At 39.1% G+C, this 24,682-nt stretch overlaps 2 protein-coding genes across 15 annotated transcripts in view; one reads left to right on the top strand and one right to left on the bottom strand.

Annotated features, from left to right (window-relative positions):
* The first annotated feature begins 718 nt into the window (after positions 1-718).
* On the top strand, positions 719-20,793 carry lrrfip1b (leucine rich repeat (in FLII) interacting protein 1b). Of its 13 annotated transcripts, none has more exons than XR_013282465.1 (19): positions 724-1,261; positions 4,065-4,151; positions 5,785-5,832; positions 6,354-6,398; positions 6,533-6,583; positions 6,855-6,932; positions 7,065-7,100; positions 9,128-9,253; positions 9,759-9,929; positions 10,186-10,278; positions 10,486-10,578; positions 10,780-10,872; positions 11,034-11,172; positions 14,774-14,823; positions 14,945-15,062; positions 15,142-15,221; positions 16,557-16,661; positions 16,788-18,058; positions 20,076-20,793. XR_013282465.1 is itself a non-coding variant. In XM_077514319.1 (18 exons), exons 1-18 carry the CDS (start codon positions 1,172-1,174, stop codon positions 16,896-16,898), a joined length of 1,614 nt encoding a protein of 537 aa, XP_077370445.1. In that variant the 5' UTR covers positions 724-1,171; the 3' UTR covers positions 16,899-18,699. The 13 variants fall into 13 exon arrangements, 11 of the variants coding, with proteins under 11 accessions (XP_077370436.1, XP_077370438.1, XP_077370439.1 ...); XR_013282464.1 differs by lacking the exon at positions 20,076-20,793 and having other exon boundaries at positions 16,788-17,223; positions 17,849-18,699; XM_077514319.1 differs by lacking the exon at positions 20,076-20,793 and having other exon boundaries at positions 16,788-18,699.
* Positions 18,657-24,682, bottom strand: part of LOC144014436 (opsin-3-like) — a 6,044-nt gene continuing 18 nt past the window's right edge. Inside the window, exons 1-4 of one of the 2 annotated variants that reach the window (XM_077514321.1) lie at positions 24,304-24,682; positions 20,343-20,668; positions 20,054-20,299; positions 18,657-19,141 (exon numbers count right to left, since the gene is read on the bottom strand). The exon at positions 24,304-24,682 is cut by the window's right edge and continues 18 nt beyond it. In XM_077514321.1, the coding sequence (XP_077370447.1) occupies positions 18,911-19,141; positions 20,054-20,299; positions 20,343-20,668; positions 24,304-24,673 (1,173 nt within the window). In that variant the 5' untranslated portion in view covers positions 24,674-24,682 and the 3' untranslated portion in view covers positions 18,657-18,910. The remainder of the gene's footprint in view (positions 19,142-20,053; positions 20,300-20,342; positions 20,669-24,303) is intronic. The other variant, XM_077514322.1, reaches the window with a different exon arrangement.

Here is a 24,682-nt window from a genome sequence, read left to right as displayed (position 1 = left end):
GGATTACAACTAAAATACAATCAGATGACTAAATTATTACTAAAACTTTAATTTTAGTCAAAAGACCAACTAAAACTAAATTAAAATTTATTGTAAAAATTAACACTAGTAGTACTATTCTCCTTATTAATTTGTTTTTTTGGGGTTTTATTTTGTTGGAGGGAGGCTGGGATGGAAGTCCTATTCATTGCAATGAGGAAAAACGATTTGACAATGTGAGATTCATCACTGAATTTGGAATTTGTTTTGATAACTTGGCACCCCCCCAAAAAGTTTTTATTTTTATTTTTTTTAGCTCCGGCTTTTATGCTTAAAAATGTTTGGTATTTTGTTCACATTGTGAACAGACTCACATTACATAAATAAATACTTAATTAACTAATGATACATTGGGAGTGGGGGAGTTTTTTTTATTTGTTTATTTATGTATTTGTTTATTTATTTATTTATTTATTTATTTATTTATATTTTTTTAACGATAATATAGTGACTATTTTTTGAACAAGCTGGAGGCACAAGAAAAACTTAATCAATTCCAAGAAATTATCTTAATCCCATCATGGGAATGTCTGGCTTTTCAAAAAGTGTCACTGTAAAAATGAATTTACTCTAGTACAGTAACGAAGAATTTGTACGTCGTACGTTATCTTGCCAATGCACTTCCCCTCTCCCTCCACCTCCCTAGCCCCCCCCCCCCCCCCCCTCCTCCTCCTCCTCCTCCTCCTCCTCCTCCTCCGCCTCATCAAACTGCGGAAGGTAAGGTGCTTTCAGTAGATCTAGTGGCGTCCTTATCTGCACGTCACCTGTCGCCGCCATGAGGTGTGTTTTGCTTCTTTGCGTCCCGGAAGCAACGTAGGCGGCTCCCAAACTCTCGGCGGATGTTGACGGAGGTGGATTAACGAGTTTTCGGGGCGGAGGAGTCACGACATTTGTGACACAGCCGGTTTTCCAGCGTTTTGTGGTTCTGACGCGCGGTTAGCGCTAGCTTAGCCACGAACGGCACCGAACCTTCCAATGAGAGGTTGGACTTGAAGCTGAAGCCCCACGTCTCTAAAAAGCGTCACTAAATTGATGGTCAACACGGCTGTCTGGTGTTCGGGAATCTTGTGAACGCAAGGGTGGTGTGTCCAAGGTTCGGTTCGTTAGGTACGTTGCTGGATAGTTCTGGGCGATGGGGACTCAAGGACCGGGCAGAAAGAGGCTGCCCAACGCGGAGAAGCTAACCGCAGAGGACGATGCTCTCAAACAAATCGCCCGGGAGGTAAGTTTTCCTCAAGTCCAAATGATTTCTTTCGATCAATATTAACAAATTAAAAGAAAAGCAAAAAAAACAATGAAGAGTACTTTTATTATTATTATTATTATTATTATTATTATTATTATAATACAGCCACTATTCAGCGTACTTATGCTTTGTACACTAATATCCATCCAGCCATTTTCCGAACCTCTTATAATGCTAATAATATTTACAAAAGAAAACTATAATTATTAGTGTTATTATAAAGAAAATAAATATACTGAAAATAATCATGTGAACAAAATACAAATATATCACAGATCAAATATATATGCTGGGAATGTTAATGTAAACATAATACCAATTATACATGTGGCAACTACTACTATACTCATAAAATAAAATAAAAAACTATCATAATTATTCGGTTCAGACGAATTATTTTCTCTATAGTCATATTTTAATGCTGTTGTAATTTTATTAATCATAAACTATAGAGAAAAAAATAAATAGTGTCATACAAATATATAATACCACTCTACTACTACTAATAAAAAAATATGTGCTGCAGACAAAACGTGTGTCAGACTAGTCATGTGACCGTTGAGATGCAGATTAATGTTTAGAAGCTTAAAGAATGGGGGTCGCGGGCGCAACACACACGCACACACACTAGGTCAGTAGTAGCGAGAGAAAACAAATGGCAGCTTTGGGCTCATTTTTCACCCTGTATCATCGATCCCCAATCCCCACCCACTATTGCTGGGTGGGGATTGGGTACCCTCCCAATGTTCATGTTACCAGCCCAAAGAATATGAGGGGTGCTCCCTCACTCTCACCTCAGTAATATTAGAAGTTATGCTATTTTTGAAAAACCTTATTTAGATCCGCCCATCTGTTTACAGATAGATACAGGCACGTCCGAAAAGGATATTGCCGAAAAACAGCATATCACATGAACAGGTATATTTACCAATGTGAGACATTGGAGTGATTATAATTAATGTACTGGTGGTTCATATCTGACTGCCATGCAGGCTGTGCGAATTAAGTTCTGCTTGTCTGTCCTATTGTACATTTACGCTGGGATTGACTGGCGACCAGTCCAAGGTGTCGCCTGCCTTTTGCCCCAAGTCAGCTCAAATTGGCTCCAGCTCCCTGCAACTCTGAAGACGTCATAGAAAATGGATAGGTAGATCTTCCACTACTTCATTTAACCCTATTCATATTCATAATTCAAATTTGTTGGATTCCATGTGCAGCCTTTTAGAAAAAGTTGAACAAATCATCTGAACCAGCCTGCCATTGTGTTTATGGGTCAGCGGGAAGAACAATAAAGTTCCATGTACATTAATGTGCAGTCATGCTCGCTCATTCATTCAGTCAACTTTTAGGACAAGTGGGAGTAAAATTCCATGCTCTGGTATGATTAGGTCAAATTCTTCTTTCTTTGTTTTCACGGGGATAGAATCTGTCACCCCAAGCTTGTTTTACTTCAGTGCAACATAAGAGGCTATTAAAATTATTATTTTTTTATGTACAGTGGGACCTAGCTTGAAATGTTGCCCTTTGCAGCTCCTCCTTTGGCTCCCGTGTATGGCAATGACACTCTGTCCCGTTCTACCAACTACGAGCTACTTCCTTGACGTTGACAAACTTTTGCTTCAGCATTGTTCCAGCCCCATTGGAATGTTGCAGTGTGGCCACACATATCGCACATACCAGAAACTGGCACTAATTGCGTGCCAAACTGGCGTGTTTTTAGGTCAAATTATGGCAAGCCGTTTGAGCATTTTTCAATATTCAATCGGGCTGAACGATTTACAAAATAATCTATTGCGATCTTTCTCTCAGTGTTGATTGTCATATGTGATTAGGCATAAATTCATCTGTATTACAATAAATAATACCAGATTTATGGTACATAAATGTTTTGTCCTTGTAGGTTAGGCTTATGCTAACAAAAAGCAAATCAACCGTGATTTAATACAGTTTATTTATGTACTTCACTTGTTAACTTACTAAATCATTTTACCTTTAGTCTTTTAAGCATTCACTACAAGAGTTTTGCAAAATTTTATGAAACAAGTGTGGTATAAGTAAATCATAATTCATATTACAAAAATAATGCCAACATATCTGTGGCTTTATTGCTTCAACATCTCACATTACATGAAATAATATGTGGACTGCAATTCTTCAGTACTCAACCTATGAATGACACTAATTAAATAAATCAAATATACAGTACATGTATAAAAACTAAAGCCGACCAGGCCGGCAGACCGAAATGGGGCAGTTTTTTCTTTCCAAATTGCAGCCTTTGTGATTATTGTTGAGATCTAAAATCCAACCAGCACGCTAGTAGGATGTTGTATAAAGGCTCCAAAGCCTTGCCATGTAAAAACTTGCATGTCTGCATCAATAATAATTCATTATGAATATAATTATTAATTATGAACCCTAAATCTATGATGTATCAAATAAAGACCACCAATACTCCCTATTTAAAATATCAATAAAACAGTCCATTAGTGAACCACACTATTGATTTTGTTTGAGTGGTTCTAACCCCGCCTACTGCCTGAAGACGGCTGGTATAGGCTCCAGCACCCCCGTGACACTTGTGTGGAATGAGTGGCACAGAAAATAAATGGATGGATGTTTACAGTGACTAAGTACAGTCCAGTTGTATTTAACTACTACTTAACTGTACTTTAATGTTGGTCATTTTGGTTGAGTTTCTGGAGGTGTAAATAAATAAATAAATAAATAAGAACTCCTGATGAAAAGTAAATCTTGATGTGGTTAATGTCTGTGACAGGCAGAAGCACGGTTGGCGGCGAGACGAACTGCAAGGGCAGAAGCCAGAGAAATTCGGATGAAGGAGCTGGAGAAGCAAAACAAGGAGGTGAGACGCTGTCACTTACCTTATCACCCCGTCTGATTGGCTCAAATGAGCGCCCATGGTGTGAAATTACTTTTCTCTTTAAATGGTCGCAGATAAAGCGGGCCGGCATTGTAGAGCATGTACAATATACCCGCTGCACTATTGTTGGTTTGTGTCATAAATGAGTCAAAACACATACCAATCATCGGATCAAAATTAGCTTTAACCTCTCTTTCGATCTAATTATTGGATGTCTCTAAAAAATTATTGTGACTTATTATATTATACTGTGGAGGTTATGGATTTTTTTTCTTCTGCATGATCTGCTTGGAAAACAGTCAAGGCCGCCCACTGTAAAAATGGCAATTCGAAAGATTTCAACCTCACTTGAGTTACCAACAAGCTATCAGTTATTCCAGCTTCCTCAATTTCTTTGTGTGCTACTACTATTACTACTACAGTTTGAAATGTAAATAAAAATGACTTGACTTGACTTGGGATTTGAATTCGCCTCATGACCAAGCTCGTAACACAAATTTCTGTACAACTAATTTTCCTATTGAAATGGATAGAAATGTAATAAATCCGTACAGCTGCATATCTTAAGCACTGAATTTAAAGCTGAAGCAGAAATTATGGATCTCTACTCCCACCTCTGGCTGAAAAATGAAACTGCATTTTCCCTTCTTCACATATACAATTCGCATGACGTCAAATCCACAGACAAAGGGCGGGAAATTCAAACCCGAATCCAGAATTCAGGAGTATCCATTGTGAACAGCTAAAGTTTAACTCTACTAATTAAAAATGTTTCAGTCATAAATGGTCAAATAAAAAGTCTATTGTAAAGGTATGTTGGGGCAAATTGTTCCAAAGTACAACTTTAACTAGACACTGTATGAATAAAGTTAAATGTATGTATGGTTATGTCTGTGTTGGGATGTGTTGTTCAAATCGAGTACACCGCAGACTTGCAGATTTTTTGTCCTCATAACTGTGGAGTCAGTCACATTTTACGGACCATTTAAGCCCGATTAAAAATTGATTAGGTGTTTACACCACTTAAAGTAAATTAATTCAGTCAAAGTGCGTTTGGTGTTATATCATGGGAGGCGAGCTTCATCAATATGCATCCTTAACCGCTTCACATATACATAATATAATAAATATGAAGTTCAGGGGAAAAGCTCAACTTTTGGGGGTAAACAGCCACATCTCAATATTGACTAAAAAGTTCCCGCCCCAAACTTTGAAAGAAAAAAAGATTACCACTCATCAACACTGATCAACTAATTTGCATTGAGTGCTAATAAGCAAACGTGACACACCTTGTGGTCAGAGGTCAGACAGCAGGAGAGGTAACAGTGTGACTATTCTTCAGTCATCAGTCATTAGAAACATTCATCCTGCGGTGAGTCACATCTCTCTTCTTCTCCAACCTTAATTCTTTGCCTGCTCTTTATTTCAGCTGTTTTCACAATGGCGTCTAATTGCTTTTTCGCTCTGACTTGGGTGTGCACACACAGCACGTAGACATCAAACAAATAATTTAGTTTCAAAACCTGTCGTGTAAACCATGAGGCTGAAAATGAACACGCCTAAGGACAATCAAAATGGAGGAGTGTTTCTAATTTGTGATCCTTTTCCTCTACAGAAGTATTATGGTCTGGATTATAAATGGGGTCACATTGAGCAGTGGATGGTACGACCACGCATCTGCCGCTGGCCCATGAAAACCTCCTACCACCTAATCTCTTCAAACACTAATAAAAGAGCATTGCACCAATTGTATTGACCTGGCTGGCAACATCATGCTGTTTGGGGAAAAAAGTCATGCCCAATAACATAACAAAGTAGTCATGTTTACGTTTTCAGATGGATGTCACCAAAGTCAAATTTTCGATTTAGTCATTTGGGTGGAGTTAGAAGGTTTTTACGAGTCAGCTACACTGCATGTGAGCTTCTTGTTATTGTTGTGTTCATGTAGCATTCCGAGATAATGACATCACTACTGCTGCTTTCTAGTTTTTCATTTCAACTTTTGTTATGTAACAGTTGTATACTGTTTTATAAAGTTTTATTTTCAATTCCTTTTATTTTTCATTCTGCATTCCAAGCATGGTGTCAAGCATACACATCTCATATGTTTTCGGTGTAAGCACATATGTGACTCTTGGCTTTATCATGACCACTTCTCTTTCTCTTCTTCTTCGCGGCCTTCAGGAGGATGGCGAGCGCTATTCTCGCCACTCGCGCAGAATCGCTTCGGTCTGTATCGTCTCTGGCTACTCTCTCTGACTTTTTCTTAAACTACGTTTACTTCGAGAAATGTGCCGCAGAATCGTCATTGGAAGTTGTTGACATCCTACAAAGCTAACGTGTGTTCATGTTTGTGTTTTCAGCTGTCGGATGATGAAGAGCGGATGTCTGTGGGGAGTCGAGGCAGTTTGAAGGTGACTTCACTTTATCAGTTTGTCTTTGGATTTTGTAGCCCTTCTATTTCTTCTTCTGGTTTCATGTCTGGTATATATCCTCTCACTTCTCCTTCCTTGCATATATTCTCGTCTTTCCACTGATCGTCTCCTTCTATCCTTCTCTCCCTGTACTTCTTTCTTTCTTTCTTTCTTTCTTTCTTTCTTTCTTTCTTTCTTTCTTTCTTTCTTTCTTTCTTTCTTTCTTTCTTTCTTTCTTTCTTTCTTTCTTTCTTTCTTTCTTTCTTCCCAGCCTTCAGACTACAGTTCATTTCTCGGTTCTGGCTCCCGGGCATCCTCCAGAGCTAGTTCAGCTCGTGCGAGCCCTGTGGTGAGTTTTGTTGCAGCTGACAGGGGAGTCAGTGATGGAAACAAGCTGCAGTTTCATTTCAGGGTGCAGTGGATCAAATTGTTTGTTCATAAATATAAGACATCTCCATGGTCTGACTGTGTGTGTCCTTAGGTGGAGGAGAGACTGGACAGAGACTTCCTAGATAGAGTAAGTCAAGTTTCTGTCTTTGGCTCATTTGACCTGGCTGGGCAATATGGCCATTCATAAATTTCAAGCAAGAAATGAACACAAATGTTTTCTTTGGGGTTAATATCTAACAACTGGGAATTCACTGTTGCCAATACCCGATAAGTTGCCTCATATTGTTAACATGTCATCTCTTCAGACTTGTTTATATGGGTTGGGTTAGGTTTATTAGAAGGACAGTGTGCAGTAACATTAAAAAGATGGCTGCACCAGATTTAGCAAACTGCTAATTTCCATCTGTAGTCCTCATAAAATAAAATTACATAACAGTCAAAAACTACATACAAACAACATACGAAGCAGCAAAATTACATTCAACTAACATATGAAGTATCAGATACGCAGTACAGCATTATTAAATTACAGATCCTATAAAAAAGAGGCAGAATTATACAAAACAGCAATTTACAAATCTATAACAAGCACAAAATACATAAATCGTAGATGTGCTAGTCATAGTATGTTCGCTATTGAAGCAACAACAGTTATACTTGTGGCTATGTCCATCAGGCGGTATCCACGAGGGTATCGTCTGATGGACATGTACCCAAGTACTAGAAATGTGGACAGGACTGATATTCAAGGAGCCAGCCTTTGACTGCGCATGAAAAGCTATTAAAATTGGTGTTATTTTTCATGTGGTCGGGGAGCCCGTTTCACTCTTTAATAGCTTTATAAGAAAAGACTGATTGAGAAAAGACAGACTTTCTTATTGGGATGTTGCAATCTCCCCTCACTGCAGACCGTGACACCCTGTTTGTTGATTGTGATCGCAGATGTACAAATGTTTTTAATGGGGGTGGGGCTGCATCATTAAGAATTTTATGCACCAAACAGATATTAGAATACCTGATAAAGTTATCGAAGCTTAACATATTATGTTTTACGAGTATATTACAATGGTGCTGTCGCATTGGCTTTTTATCAAATATTTTATCTACAAGACACTACATTATTATTATTATTATTATTATTATTATTATTATTATTATTATTATTATTATTATTATTATTATTATTAATAATAATAATAATGTTATTATTATTATTATTAAATTAATAATAATAATAATAATAATAATAATAATAATAAAAATCATACATACATACATACATACTACATTTAAATATGTTAAGATTGTTAGAAATCAGGTAGCTGGATGTTAACAAATGGCAGTAAATGACAAGTTGTTACTCGAAAAAGATTTCTATTTGGTTAAAAAGTTGACATCTGATGGTTTTGATTTTTTTTTAACAATATTTGCTAAAATAAAATAATCACAATTGCAAGCTCTAATAGCATTATCAAGTATTGGTGCTTGGTATTAATGGTATGTAAATAGAAGTAGAGGTATCAGACAGCATCCCTAGTAGCAACAAAATTGTCACTAAATGTAAAATGCAAAAACGATGCTGCTTCCTTACCACGTTAACTTTGACCCTGAGAATGTAAACAAAGTTGCATTTATATTTTTGGTCAGGAAAAGAATTCTAACTACAACAATGAACATCAGGCTTTAGGCATGTTACATGTTTCAGTGTCACTCCTACACTGAAAATTAGGGATGTCAGTGTAACGATATCCAAACATCATGATATGATAAATATCACCATATGAACCTCACGATGCGATAATTATCACGGTATTGTGGGGAGGTTGATGATAGAGTGCTGTGTTAAGCTGAATGATTTATGGGAGTGAAAACCACAGCAGTGGCCAAAATATTTCTAATTAAAATGAAATTGTACTAACCACCAGAGGGTGATAAAACTGCACAAATGGAATACAACCTCGCCTTTTTAGCGGATGTTTTAATATCTTGACATGACAACAACGTTATCATGGCAATTTTAATATGGCACTTTTGTGATATTGCTATTATTGTTATTTCCATACTGAAAACTTGATCTGATGTATCAGTTGAAGCAGGGATGGGGAGTACTGTATTTCTTGGCTGCTTCCACTATTAAATTGTCCTCCTTCTCAGGGCTCCAGGCCAGCGCTGAACCTTTCTGCAGCCACTCTGTCGTCACTTGGTGGAGCGTCATCTCGCAGAGGAAGCTGTGACACGTCAATCTCCGTAGAGATGGAGGCGTCAATCAGGGAGATGAAGGTATCAATATTTCCCCACCGTTTGTCACCCTAGCTCAGGGGTCCTCAAGAGCCTGTATCCCGCCTGTTTTCCCTGTCTCCCTCCTCCAACACAGCTGACTCATATTATCAGCTCATCAGCAAGCTCTGTAGAAGCCTGATAACGATCCCGTTCATCAAATCAGCTGTGTTGGTGGAGGGAGACATGCGCTAACTGATCGGCAATTTTAATGTTAGCTTGAGCACTGTTAATTCAGTGATGGATTGATATTGAATCTCTGAAAAGCCTTTGATTTGTATGCAAAAGCCTTCATTTCTCTTGGGTTGAGAGTGACTAACATAAATGTACAGTAACTGTCAGATAGGAGTTGTTTGTTGTGTCTCCAAGATGCATCAAAATAAAGAAATTGTTAACAGACTAGAAAATGGCTAGTTAGACTTTCAGATGTTTATTCTTATCCGTCTAATCATGGTAAATGTATTGTCCTCCTACTAAAGGCATAAGTGAATGTCTGACTCTTTATTAGGACTCGGTGGCAGAAGCAGAGGAGAAGTATCGCCGAGCGATGGTTTCAAACGCGCAGCTGCACAACGACAAGTCGACTTTGATGTATCAGGTGGAAACTCTGCGGGAGGAACTGAGCGACATGGAGGAGCTGCTTTGGGAGGCGCGACGGCACGCTGACGAGCGCACAAAAGTAAGTAGGTCGATGGGATGTCAGATCACATTGTTTGAAAATAGAGTACTAAATGTTATTGCCGGTTTGAAGTTTTATTTTTTTTTTTTAGTTTTACAATTGAAAATCATCTCCTATGTTTACCCTACAAAATAAAATGCAAATAACAAAACAATGAAAGGCTCATACGAAATCTACTTTTACAGTAACAAAGTATTTGTATTTTATCACTTCCCACCATTGAATTGTAATGTAGCCACGCCATGTGTGTTTGCAGGCATATGAACGTGAGCGTGACTGTCACATTATCCTTCAGTTCCAGTTTAAAGAGATGAAAGAGACTATGAGACGAAGTGAAGAACTTCTGATGGTCAGTTCAAGACGAAACAGTCCCAACACACAAAATGTGCAAAGCAGTGTCATCCCATTCTTCTTCTGTGCAACCTCAGCAAGATCCACTCGTGATGTTGCACGATTAACATCTTCTTTGGGCAAACTTAACCACCTTTTAATGAGCTTTTAACAACAAACACAATGCTTTTCCATTTTCCTTCCTTCCTTCCTTCCACACCCCCAGGAAGTGTCACAGTTACAAGAACAAACACGTGCGTACTCTCAGGAGGTGTCAGACTTGCAGGAGGCTCTGCAATGGAAGGAAAAGAAGATTGCGGTATGATGTGATGAAGTGTCCTAATATTGGTCAAAGTAAATCCAGACAAAAAAAAAAAAACGCCAAGCAGATTTGAATTCCACTAATTGTCATACTAATATATTTAATCCATTAACCTTACTTAACCCACTTTCTCTTCTTTCTCCCACTTACCACTTACCTCCCCCCGTACACCAACTTGTCGTCCTTGGCCCCTCTCAGGCATTAGAGCGTCAGAGGGAAATCTCTGACGTCATTCAAATCGAGCGTGACCAGCTGAGAGTTGAGGTGCTCAGCCTCCGAGATGTTCTCAAGGTACAGAAAAAGAAGTCACATGATGATGTCGTCATGTCACATGACACAACATCTTGCAACAATTTGGCCTGGTTAAGCATTATTTTTAAAACAAGGTCAGCCAATCAAAAAAAAAAAATACAAGTCACTGATCGGTGACTGATTATTGATCATCTCCCAAGCAGCAACACGGAGAGGTCATTTCTCCTGAGGTCGCAACCAATGGGGGGCCCAGATTGGACGAGGCTGAGGATGAAGTCAGCAGCAGTTTTGATTCCCGATTGGCGGAGGAAGCTCCTGGGACCAGAGAGAGCATTCTGGGTAAGGCTAACACAGGATGTCATCCATCTTTTTTTATTTGATGACATTAAAGCAGGGGTTCCCAAACTACAGCCTGAGGGCCATTTGCGCCCATTTTTTAGTTGCTCGCAACATTTCCTAAATAAAACATTTGACAAGGCCCGCAGCCATGTAAATTCAAAATAAACGTTATCTAAATTTGATCCACCATACAAAAGAGTTGTGTTAACAAACCCTACCAAATTTGAAAGATTAAAAAAAAATCGGCAAGTATATAAAATGAGGCTTCAAAGGTCACCGCTGAATGTGCTGAATGAGCAACTGTCAATCAACTATCTTTACGATGACCTGACAAAATGGATGCTATGTTGTCTAGCATCTTTCTTATGCCTACTCATAAATACGTTTGAGCCGTGAAAATAGATTCACTCACCTCCGATGACTGGAGTATTTCCCAGCGGTCTGCTGCAAAGCTTTTCCACACCTTGACAATGAGACACTAAAGCGACCACGCTAGCCTGAGTCTTGCTGTTCTGTCCAGACTTTCCAGTAATTACATTTTTAATATTTAAGCCTACGGTACGTGTTGCTAAATTGCACCTAATTCTTTAGATATTTTTCTTTAACTTAAAACCTCTATGATAAAATTAGCCATCATTGACTCTGGCCATGAAAAGATGACGTATGTAACAATTAAGCTAGCTGTTATTATAGCTAGATAGATTCCGCCCCCCAACTAAAATAGTAACAACATTTCTCTTTTTAATAACAGTTTTAGAATGGTTTGATCCCCTTTTTTGCTCCACTGTGTGTCATTCTCATTTATGAACATCACATTTGTGACCCTCAAGTAACTTTAAAAATGGTCAGCATACCTTCACATTGCTGTTGTTTTGGTTCTGAATATGGAGATATGATTTAGATAGTGTTCCCTCGTTTATTGCGGATTTTTTTACAGTGTGCCTTTTTTTTTTTTTTTTTTTTTTTCGTGCTTTTTGGTTTGTTCATTTTCTTGGTTTTGGGGTGACCGTATCTCCCCAACACTACATCCAACTGGGCACATACGGGCAGATTCGTCTTGGCGAGACCTTTCCAACGATGTCTGTCCCGTCGCTCCATGCCATTGCATTCGGGAGATAGAAAATATATACTGTGTGCTGTATAACAAACAAAAACATACTTTTAATGGAAAAAATTACTAAATGGGAAAAAAACCCATAAATGATGAATGAAAACGCATTCATAATAAACTAAAAAATCATACCAAAATGAAAAAACATAAAATAAATGGAAACAAATATATATACTGTGCTGTACACTGTAATATGTGAATAAAAAAAATAAAAAAAACTTTTAGTGGAAAAATGAATGTAAATGAAAAAAGAACATACATGATGAATGAAAAAGCATTTATAGTAAAGTAAAAATCTTACCAAAATGAAAAAACATATTTAATAAACGAAAAAATATAATCAATGATAATTAAAAAAAGAAAAAGAAAAAAAAAATGCGGATTTTCATTATTGCAAGTATTTTTTTTAATGTAGCACCCACGATAAACAAGGGAACACTGTACTGCTCAGTGCAGGGGTGGTTCTATTATCACCTTTAAAAGAAAGCTGTGCTGTGACCGTTAAAAAAATATTTAATATTTAAACAGTGCATACTGGAATTTAGTAAATTAGTGTAAAAGAATTTCAAAATAGCTTTACAATTTTTTTGCGTGAATCCTGTGGAGGAAAAAGTTTGGACACCCCTGCCCGAAAGCATGATCACTTCTTGTTGGTTTGAATATGTTCCAGTTGATTTTAATCAAACTATTGGACGCTCATGTACATTGAAAACCCTCATTGGCTTTTTTTCCTGAGTATCTGGGTTAATTCTCGGCTCTCCGTCATTGATTACTTGTCTGTGCTTGGTGCTCCAATGTGTCCTTCATGGTCTTTCAGGCAACACTAGAGACATGACATCCCACCAATATCAGATAAATAAACCCTTGCAGTCGCTCAGCTTCAGCTCGGCCGGCAAGCACGAGCGAGCTTCGGACATGAGCCGAGAGAGAAAACAAATGGATCAGAAAGGAAGAAGAAAAGATCAGATGAGGACATTTCCCGCTCGACTCAAACGAAATTGTGTGCCCGTGAACAGAGGAAAACAAACAGTGAAGGAGAATGCAAACTCTGACCTTGAGTTGACTTTGACGCCGAAGGTCAAGTCAATGAATGAAGCCAGACTGTCCACAAAACTACGCAAAAGTCAAGCAAAATGTAAAAAGTCCATCTCCCATGTTTATAGGACTTCCATGGGAAAAGTCCACAAATCAGGTCAGCCTGCTTCAGGCTTCCAGCAGCACGACTTCAACCACTCGACAGGCCAGAAAATGAACAAACCGCTTGCTCAATGTTTCTCGACTCCCACTGTGACGAGAGAAAATGTCGCTGTGGTCCCGTCTTGCTCAACAAGTCCCATACGTGAAGACTGTGAGGATTTACCTGCAATGTATGAGCAAAAAGTCATTGAAAATGCCTCTGAAAAATGTGAAACGCCACACGAAGAAGCAGATCATCCAAATATGTCCGATTTTGTTATTGTGGATTCTGCCTTTGCTGAGGATGCCACTTCTGCTGAAGACCTCCGCACAGTTTGGCCAAGATCTTCGGCGGCCTCTGCTGCTGTCGGTCAGAGTTTCAAGTTTCGAAGTTTAATTGAGGAAATCAAGGTGATGGCGGCTCCTGAATGGGTGCTGATGAAGCTGCCCGAAGGAAAACGCTTCAGTCAGATCCTGGAGACAAATATGCCGGCTACCCAGGAGCCTTCAGTGGCAGACATGGACAGTTGTGAGGAAGCACATGAGGAGATGGAGCAGCAAGCAGCTGCAAGCGGCTGGACTCAGCCCAGAGGAACAGAAGATCATTGAGGAGATCATCTATTCGAGTGGACATGATGCTGTAGACCACCACAAAATTCAAAACTTATCACCTCCAACAGAATGCTGATGATGATAATGATATGGAATACCCTGATGTATTGTTTTAGTGTGTTTAATAAATTAAAGTCACAGAATTTCAAAGTGGCCTACGTTCCCTTCGATTTTTCTTTTTCTCTGATCTTTTCCAAAGTCGGCTGGGATAGGCTCAAGCTTACCCGCCATCCGAATAAGGACAAGTGATTCATCACTAGTTACTGTATAGTTTACCATATGCCACTGATGATTGTCTTGCATTTCATGTTTTTTTTTTTGTTTTTTGTTTTTTTTTAATGGGAATAAATAAATTATTTCTGTTGAATGAAGCTCTAATTATTTTTCCCCACCACATCATGTTTTCTACTGTTTTCTACTTTATGGGTTTCTCAACAGTGATGTCACAGAATCTCATAGGGGTAAGAATTTGTAAAAAACAAAAAAAAAACAAAAAAAAAAAAAACTGCTAATTAGAATTGTTAGATTTACATCTTCTGAATCAAACCGCCAATCATTTGATATGAAATGATCATGACATAATTTCTCCATTAGTTATAATTCAAATAATTTGAATTCAAATTTCATGAATCATGTAGTGATTGAACAAATAAGCTGGTCGAGATGCTCCTAGTAATCATGCATTCCCTGCTCTAATTTCAGAGTTGCATCTGAAGAAGCTACTTGAAGAAAGAGAAAATTTTCAGGATCAGGTGCGATCTTATCAACATTTAATCATCAAAGCACAACGGTCATCAAAATTTCCCACACGAGGGCGACAAACAATCATCCTGCAGAATTTTCATTTGTGTTGAAGATGTGCGTCTACAACAGGTGAGAATGCTCAAGACTCAGCTGTTTCTGAGACAAAGAATTGGGCCTGATGGCAGCCAAAATCCCGAGGAAGACGATCTGGAAAATGGCACAGGCACGCATGTGGTGGACCTTCAGAGTGAGGCTTCCTCTTGTTCATAGAAAGATTCATGTTCTTCTTTTTCAATGACTTTGCCATTGCACATTTTTCTTCTCAGGAGATGCAAACAGACAAATCAGCGATCTGAAGTTCAAACTAGTGAAGTCTGAACAGGAAGTGGCCACCCTGGAACAGAATGTACGCAATTCACCTTTTCTTTGTTGTTTTTGGAGTTCTTCAATTCACATCAACACTTCTCAGCAATATTTTTTAACCATTAAATTAGATTATCTAGCGTTACATGCACATTTTGACTTGGGCCAAGAGTATCCTTATTAAAATTGTCTATATGAAATTAGAAACTACAAATCTTTTCAGAATGTATTAATTGCCCATCTGATATTATAACTGGATAATTCATCCTCAATTATGTTTCAGAGAAAGTATACATGTATGTTTTTATGTTTAACACTACTAAAATTTGGATAAAAATAAACAACTATCAAACCATATGATGTCCTATCTATTTAAGTAGTGATGGACAGGACGGTGAGTTTCAGATCTTGGCCTTTAGTGAATTGTGCACGGTGACATCGCAAAGTAATTTGAGGATGAATATCATTGTTACTCTACGTTCCAGACCACCAATAAAATAAGTCAAATCCACAATCTAGATATAACCTATTTAAAGGGATTTTTGGCAGTCCAACAATATTTTGCCTATAATAAATTTGATATTTTCATTATTTTTCATGTACAATTAGTACCTTTAAAAACGCATTTTGCAAAAACGTCACAAGGGCTCAGGTAACCAATCACAGCTCAGCTTGTGAGTGTCACATGACCAAACCTAGAAAACAGGTGAGCTGTGATTGGTTACCTGAGCCCTTGTGATGTCATTTTCAGTTAACAGCAAGTTGCAAAATGTGTTTTTAAAGGTACTATTTGTACATGAAAAATAATGAAAATATAAAATTTATTATAGACAAAACATTAACTTTTTATTGCTAGAATTGGCTAAATAAGTGAAGTATCCCTTTAAATAGTTCCTAGGCATGTTTTTTTAACATTTGTGGCACTTATTGTTACATTGATAAAAACATAATATAATGAGAGAGAGCAATAACAAAAAAAATGACAGTAAAATATGACAGAATCATACATCCCCGGTTTGTCTGTTTTTGTTTTTTATTTTTTATTTATTTATTTTTTTTTGCTTGAAATGAAATTTTTGTCACGTCATTGTCATGCCTTGTAAATCAATGTTTGGTGCTCATTTTAAGCTCAACCCTTCACAGGAATAAAACATAGATGAACCAATCAGAGGACAGAAAATGTTTAATTTATTTGTGTCAAATGTCAAAATGGGTCAATTTGACCCAAACAGTATGCAACAGTTAAAGTTCTCATCATGCAGCCAAGCTTTTTTCTTCTTCTTCCCATACAATATACTGTAGCTGTTTGAGAATATTAGTCAACTCCTCAGTGTCTCTAATATTTAGTTTCTATGCTGATGCATCTTGCATTGTCCAGGTCATCCGGCTGGAAGGTCAGGTGACTCGCTACAGGACGGCGTCGGAGAGCGCAGAGATAGTCGAGGATGAGCTCAAGGTCGAGAAGAGAAAACTACAAAGAGAGGTACTTTCCTCAAACAATTGCAAACTCTTTAATACTTTTAATTATTGTTATTATGTGTGTATTTTTTATTTTATTTTTTCAAATCTGAGAAGCAAAATAAATTCTACATGTGTTTGTTGTCTGCAGTTGCGCTCTGCTCTGGATCAGATCCAAGAGTTGGAAGCATCCAACGGCCTCCTCGCCAAACGTCTGGAGAAGATGAAGGCCAACCGCAGCAACCTGCTGGCCCAGCAGTGACCCCGCCCCCCAACATCCCCAAAAGGAGACTCCCGTCCATCCTCGTCCCGGAATTGTCTCGCAATGGGACTCCGGAAAGACTCGCTGGGTTTGAAAGCTTGTGGAATCTTCTCCCCTGCAACTTGACTGACAATCGGTTCTGATGGGTGACAGATGCTCGATTGTGGGGGGGGGGGCTTATGGGCGGATTTTGTGTGACCAGGTCTTATGGGGCACTCTGGAACGTCTTATGCTGTCCTGAGACTCCGCCCACTTGCTCGGCCAGGTGCTGGAAGGGAAAACAAAACGTGCTGCCTCATCAACTTTCTCCTCCAACATGTGGCAGGTATGAAAAGTCGTTTGAGGATTTCTTCAATATCAGTTTAAGGTCCTCGATTGAGGGTGCGTTTTGACCTCATTGACCTCACAAATATCGCACAATTTAGCGCACTAGTGAAATGAATGTCTTACTCGTTTTCTACTACTGCCTTCCACGCTTGTTTGACATTAATGCACGCTCATGAACTGTTTCTATGATGGAAAAACTGTGTACTAGTTGACAACTGCATGCTATTAGTATTACTAGCGACAATGTGAAATTCTACTTGACAACATCTAGTGCTTCACTGGTGGTACTAGTTGCATGCAGATGTCAACTAATGTACAGTTTTGCCTCACTAGTAACATGTCATTCTATTAGTGTTGTCGCTCAGTGTACTGCTTGACATTTCTGCACACTAGTAGAATGACTGTGTTACTAATAATGATTTTTTTTTTTTCTGCCACTGCAAATTTATGAGCACTAGTTTAACAACTATGCATTAGTAGTGGCTGGTCTTTTACTTACTGACCTTTCTATGCAATAGTAGAGCAACGTTACCTCATACATTTTTTTTTTCTGCTTCTTTCTTCACATGACATTTTGGTGCACTAATAGACCCACTACTGACATTTTCCCTCCTCCATTACAGTGGTTCTTAACCTATCAATCAAACCCGAGGGGTTCAGTGAGTCAGTCTCAGGGTTTTGGCAGAGGGCAAGAAACACACCTGACTCGTGATTCGTGATGATGCACCCCGCTTAGTCATCATTGACTGCAGGTGATCACGCTACACTGCTTGGCCTATCTGTGCTGCAGGGAATTTGGTGCGCTCAGTAGTCGACTTCTGGCTGTTGTGATGGTACGTCATGTGAGTTCTTTATTATTTTTAACCCTTCATACTATGGTGAGCAAACAAAGAAAGTGGTCAGATGAATATATGCTATATGAATTCCATGTATAACGGAATGTATGGCGTTCCACAGGGTTCAATTCTGGGGCCTCTGCTGTTTTTATTGTTGAGAGTGACAAATTTGACAAAAAGGCTACTATCCCTGATCATTTTGTTCAGTAGTAAACCCTATCTATACCTACGTCTTGAATTTGGTGGTTGGGGGATCACATTTTATTTTCCCAGTAAAGAAGAGTTCTGTTAATGCATAGGAAACAGGTGGGGTTCCATACCCCCAACAAGGTTAAGAACCACTGATAACGTGCTTGCCATTCTTTGAACGAATGACATTGGCACACCTTTAAAACAACTTCTACAAATGCACCATACGCATAAATGTAATACAGTACAGCAATGGGAAAACATCACTGGTAAGATATTTTACTAGTGCGATGAATTGTTCTAGGAATGAGGAAAGAGTGTACTATTACCTATATCAACCTTAAGCTGGTGACGGATTGACATAGGTAGGCACCATTCGCTCTTGGAGAAGCTTTGTGGCATTTTTATTTATTTATTTGTTTGTAAATACATGGGATGCATCAAAAATATTCACTTGTTGTCTTGACTTCCGTGAGGAAAGCACTTTATTCCACTTTTGACAACCACATCCGGTTGACTTCACAAGGAAAAATATTAACATTTGTTCAGAATCAACAGTTGCAAGTCCTCAGCCACTTGAAGCTGCTCCACTTATCGCCTGTCCCGGTGGCTTCAGGCTCCAAGTGACGTTTCTCGAATGTTCCTGTCAATTTTAAGACCTCACAGGGAGACGTCAGGCCGCGACAGCGCAGGCGCTTCCATTTTTTCCGAGAGGGTGGCGCTGTTGACCTCTGCGTCGCAGGCTTTGGCCGTGACATCGCCGAGGGCGACGGGGCCGACGGCCAGCGCCAAGCGCTTAAGATGGACTGTGGTGGTTCCGGTTGGGACCGACCGACGGTTCTCTGTCAGTTGGTGCCGACAGTGGAAGAGGATCAGGAAGCAGCGGAGGAACTGATGGAAGGAGGAAGGCGGGGTCAAACAAATGAAAGTATTTGTCCTGCATTGTCAGAAAAAGGTGCTAAATTTGAGGCTTGACACGATCTGGATTTTGGAGCCAATCAGAGTGTTAATAAAAAAAAAAAAAAAAAAAGTGATAACCAACCACTGATGCGATCATTTACTGCACAGTCAACCGCCCACTATCACGGGGCTTGGGACTAGCACGGCCCACAAATAGCCAAAATTTGTGTATACAGCGTTCCCTTGCTATAACGAGGTTCACTTTTTACGGCCTTGATTTTTTTTTTTTTTGTGCAGTTTTGCATGTTTTTTTTTTCTTTCTTTTGGCAGTAGTGTACCTATTTTATAAAAATTTTCAAGGTTGGAACGTTTAGTGTTTGAAAAAGAGATATCACAACATGTAAAGGTCTATGAGAAAAGTGTATAAAACATATGGTAAGGGGTTGCCCAGTCTTAAAACATTTGTAATGAATGTAAAAAATAAATACATCCAAAAAAAATATCCCCAAACACTGATAAACACTGAATATCTGAAAAATGGGGGGGGGGGGGGACCCCAAATTTTTGGGTAAAATAAAGCTGACTACTTCGCATATTTCACCTATTACGGATTTTTTTTGGAACCAACCCCATTGATAAATGAAATACTGTAATTGATAACGATTGAAATCCATTTGGGAAAAAATAAACGGTCATTCAATACATTGAAAATGGTGTGAACCCAAATATCCCCCCCCCCCAAAAAAAAATAAAAAATAAAAATAAATACATGAATAAAAAATAATAATAATAATTCCCAAAGGATTTCAATGGGTGTCAATTACTGTTTCCTTATGAAATACGTGACATAGTCAGCTTTATATTTGCTTTATTATAGCCCAAAAATTGGGTATAATACTTCACCTTCTTGTTCATCATGATGTAGATGACAGGGTTGAACACGGTGCTGCTCTTGGCGAGGATGGACGGCACCACGCTAGCCGCAGGGCTGACGAGGCCCGGCTGCCCGAACGTGGCCATCATGGCGACGACGCCGTACGGCATCCAGCAGAGGAGGAAGCAAACCACCGTGATGACAACCATGAACAGGATGCGCAACTCACGCCGCCTCGTCCGTCGAATTCCACCCACCTGGCCGCACAAGTGATGCTGAAGTTAGGAGTCAATTTAATGTAAACTTCTAGCGACCCACCTGTTTAACGGCGTACAGAAGTCGGCCGTAGCAGTACACCATGAGAAAGAGGGGCAGACCGAGACAGAAGATGAACAGACAGATGACGTAGGAATGAGAGCGAGACGTTCGTTCGGTCCACGTGACGGAGCAGCTGGTTCCCGCGCCCTCCAGCCCATAGCTGCTCCATCCCAGCAAGGGGGGCAACGTCCACGCCAGCGAGTAGAGCCAAGCCCCGCCCACTGCCAGCAGAGGCTTCCTGTAGTCCAGGGCCTGCTTGTTGTGCACCAGCAGGGTGCTGTATCGCTCGTAAGACAGCAGGGCGAGAGACACCAGGGAAACAATACCTGGGCACATACAAATCCCTTATTGTTCAGAGTCAAGTGGGAAACAGCCTATAACTCCAAATGTATCATGTATGATACATGACTACTGGATTGTAATATTTTATATATATATATATATATATATATATATATATATATATATATATATATATATATATATATATATATATATATATATATATATATATATATATATATATATATATATATATATATATATATACACACACGCACACACACACACATAGCTGTTCTAAATGTACAATAAAAGTTTTCATACTCTCCGTTAACATAAGTGGCAACATGTTAAACTACTGCGATTGACTGGCAACCAGTCCAGGGTGTACCCCCCCTGCTGATATAGGCTCCAACACCCCCTGTGAACCTTGTGTGAAATAAACGGTCAAGAAAATGGATGGATGGATGGATGGATGTTAAACTAATGGAAATATGGCTGCATCCTTTAGTCATTGATACAGTAATTTCATAATAGTTCATAAAAATTGTGTTAAACTATATAAGTACTGTGTGATATTGATTTGTGTTGAGGCCATTTTTCTGCCACTAGATGGCATAATTGTATTTGTAAGACGGTGACAGCTCACTGCATTTTTGTTTTCATATTAAGATTTATCTAATCTTAAAATGGGGCGGCACGGTAGTCGAGTGGTTAGCACGTCCGCTTCCCAGTTCTGAGGTCTCCGGTTCGAGTCCAGGCTCGGACCTTCCTGGGTGGAGTTTGCATGTTCTCCCCGTGCCCGCGTGGGTCTTCTCCGGGTACTCCGGTCTCCTCCCACATTCCAAAGACATGCATGACAGGTTAATTGGGCGCTCCGAATTGTCCCTAGGTGTGCGTGTGAGTGTGGATGGTTGTTTGTCTCTGTGTGCCCTGCGATTGGCTGGCAACCAGTCCAGGGTGTCCCCCGCCTACTGCCCAGAGCCAGCTGAGATAGGCGCCAGCAGCCCCCGCGACCCTTGTGAGGAATAAGCGGTCAAGATGGATCATCTTAAAATGCAGTAAATTGTGGAATTCTGCACATTTTTAAAATTGTAATATACAACTTGACCCCAGGCTCCACATTTATATGCATTATTATTACTGCTAAATTTTGACGTGGACATGTCTGCTGCGTTGCAACTGGAATTCCCCCACTACAGGCTTTACAAGTAATGGGGGCGGTCATTAATTGCACATTAAAACAAATTTAGTGGCGTTAAAAGAACATTAGATTAACACACTAATTTTGATACCTCTAATGTGGATGGATGGATAGATATTTTTTCAGGATTGTGTATGGTAGTTTCATCGATTTTTAACCATTTAAAAACTGATACTTTCCCCCCTCTGTATTTTGTCAAAATAGGCTTGTTACTTTTCTCACCTCGATGCAAGATGACATGATGTAAAAAAAAAAAAAAAAAAAAAAAAGTCAACCACAGTTTTTGATTGATTGAGCCCTTGAGCTCTTACATTCTGTAAAAAAAAAAAAAAAAAGAAAGGGACTGCAGCGTGAGGAGGAATGCGAGCCGGCTAGCATTAGCCATGGTAATAAATTCTGAGAATCAAGCTATTATTCCTAATCCGTGGCCTTATTTAAGAGAATTGTTGATATTGCCGGCTCCAAGAATCACTTGGGGAAAATGTGTGGTGTTCTGTGACAGACTAAAATGACCAGCTTCTGACATTCAAAAATTCTCACTTGCTGATTATATAATTTTATTTTATTTATTTATTTTTAAACAATCAGTTTTGACCCAGGCTAACATCTCTATCTCAATCTTGTTTAAAAAAATTGGTGTACTTTTTTGGAGGTATTTATTTTTGTGAGAGCAAATCATACATCTGTTTTAGTCTTTGTTCAAAATAAATTAAAGTGCAAAATAACACAGTTTCAACTGTTAAGAAGAACAGAACTCAAAAGGGCGCCATAAACATCGCTGACTGGTATCGGCAGCCTCCGTAAAAAAAATTGCCACACGTGCAGATCTTCTTGCAGTTCCTTTTAAACATCTCCTGCATGGACTCCAAGCGGGTATGTTTCTGTTTCCACCATGTAGATCATGCATCTCTCCTACGCTGAATTTATGACATTTATGGGAATGAGAGTCACCACTTCCATTAGCTGTGAAGCAAGTCGGGTATGTTCACTCCCATAACGGTGCAAAGGCATGTTTCTAACTTGCACCGGACATGAAAATAGGGGTCTGAATGTTATCTTATATATTATTTATCTTTTGAATTATGATTGTGCCTGTGAATTTGTGACATTGATTGACTTCTTTTCAGTCTCACTTTATGTCTCTGATTGCTTGTTTTTCATTGGAGGCGGTGGTTTCTTGTAAATTAGAGGCTCAAGATAGTTTAGCGATGGCTGGGGTTTTCACAGATGGTCATCTTCGTAAAATAATGGCATAAATCATATTTTGACCCAGAAAAAAATCATTTATTTATTTATTGCCTCAAACATCTCATGTTGATAGCTGGATATGTTAAAATCAGCTACATCCTATAACTTAAATCAATTCTCCTCCTGAAATGAAATTATTCATAAATATATGTATTCGGTGTATTTTTTTGTGTTTTATGAAAAAAAAATATATATATATATATATATATATATATATATATATATATATATATATATATATATATATATTAGGGGTGTTCAAAAAATCGATTCTGCAATATATCGCGATACTACAACACGCAATTCTCGAATCGATTCAATAGGCAGCCGAATCAATTTTTTAACATCCATTTTTGATGAAAAAATATTCCACAAAACGTCTAACTTTCATACCTTAAGTATGGAAGAATGTTATATTAATGGAACATTAAGCCTTAATACTTTATTTCAATGCTGTTCAAACAAGAGAAATGTTACAACCTGTTTGTTAAATACATCCATCCATCCATCCATTTTCTTGACCGCTTATTCCTCACAAGGGTAGCGGGGGGTGCTGGCGCCTATCTCAGCTGGCTCTGGGCAATAGGCGGGGGACACCCTGGACTGGTTGCCAGCCAATCGCAGTTGTTAAATACAGTGGCTCACAATTCTAAGACTGAAGTTTCAGATCAATAAATAATACATTTTCATACAAATCTTACAGTGTACATGTATAAGTTTACTGAATGGTATTTTCTAAATTTGAGTTAAAAAAAAAAAATCACAACAATCGACTTGTAAATTCATATCGGGATTAATTGGTATCGAATCGAATCGTGACCTATGAATTGTGATATGGATCGAATCGTCAGGTAGGCTACTAGGCAATTCACACCCCTAATATATATAATGAACTGTAGCCTACTAGTGATAATTTATAGACTGTTTTAACATGTAGTATAATTTTTTTTAAATATTATTATGCAAGTTGACTAAATTTCAACCTGTGTGCAGTTTTACTTTTGTCTTTTCATCTCTTTTTTTTTTAATTGCATCCAATTGTCAAAATGACAACTGGCATTTATGTATGTATTTATTTATTTATTTATTTATTTATCTTTTCTACACTTTTCTACTGTCAAATAAAGGCGCTGAATGACTTCTACTATAGTCGTCAGCTTCTCCTCAAGTACTGGCTGTTTGAGTGGAGTAGCCAATTTTACCACGTCCGGCACCGACTGCACTCACCGAAGCAAGAGTTGACGAATCCGTACCACAGGCAGCCCAGCCGGCCAAACAGCCACCGGGAGCGCAGACTGGAGGCGAAGCTCAGCGTGGTCCCGCACGCGCACACCAGCATGTCGCTGACGCTGATGTTGAGCAGCTGCATGTTGAAAGGCGTCCGCAGCGTTTTGAACCTGCAGAAGAGAACCAGCACCAGCAGGTTGTTGAGGAAGCCGAACACCATGATGGCTCCCAGGAAGAGCGACACCAGGCGGTGACCGCCGCGCGTCAACGGCTCCGGTGGCGCGTCGCTCCACCAGTCGTGCCCGGAGGTCCGGTTCACGGCCGTCCCATCCGAAAACATGCCGAGGATGTCGGCTCGAGTGTGCGCCATGTGCTTGAG

This window comes from Festucalex cinctus, chromosome 2 (assembly GCF_051991245.1).
Source record: "Festucalex cinctus isolate MCC-2025b chromosome 2, RoL_Fcin_1.0, whole genome shotgun sequence".
Lineage (NCBI taxonomy): Eukaryota > Metazoa > Chordata > Actinopteri > Syngnathiformes > Syngnathidae > Festucalex > Festucalex cinctus.
The sequence above is the reverse complement of the archived record's forward strand: the minus strand, read 5'-3'. Positions and strand labels throughout refer to the sequence as shown.

Excerpts from the sequence above, each read along its gene's own strand:
- lrrfip1b (XM_077514310.1), top strand. The coding sequence starts at position 1,172 with ATGGGGACTCAAGGACCGGGCAGAAAGAGGCTGCCCAACGCGGAGAAG. Across the intron at positions 6,584-6,854 it reads GGAGTCGAGGCAGTTTGAAG|CCTTCAGACTACAGTTCATT; the intron begins GTGACTTCACTT and ends CTTTCTTCCCAG. Across the intron at positions 11,173-13,100 it reads GACCAGAGAGAGCATTCTGG|GCAACACTAGAGACATGACA; the intron begins GTAAGGCTAACA and ends ATGGTCTTTCAG.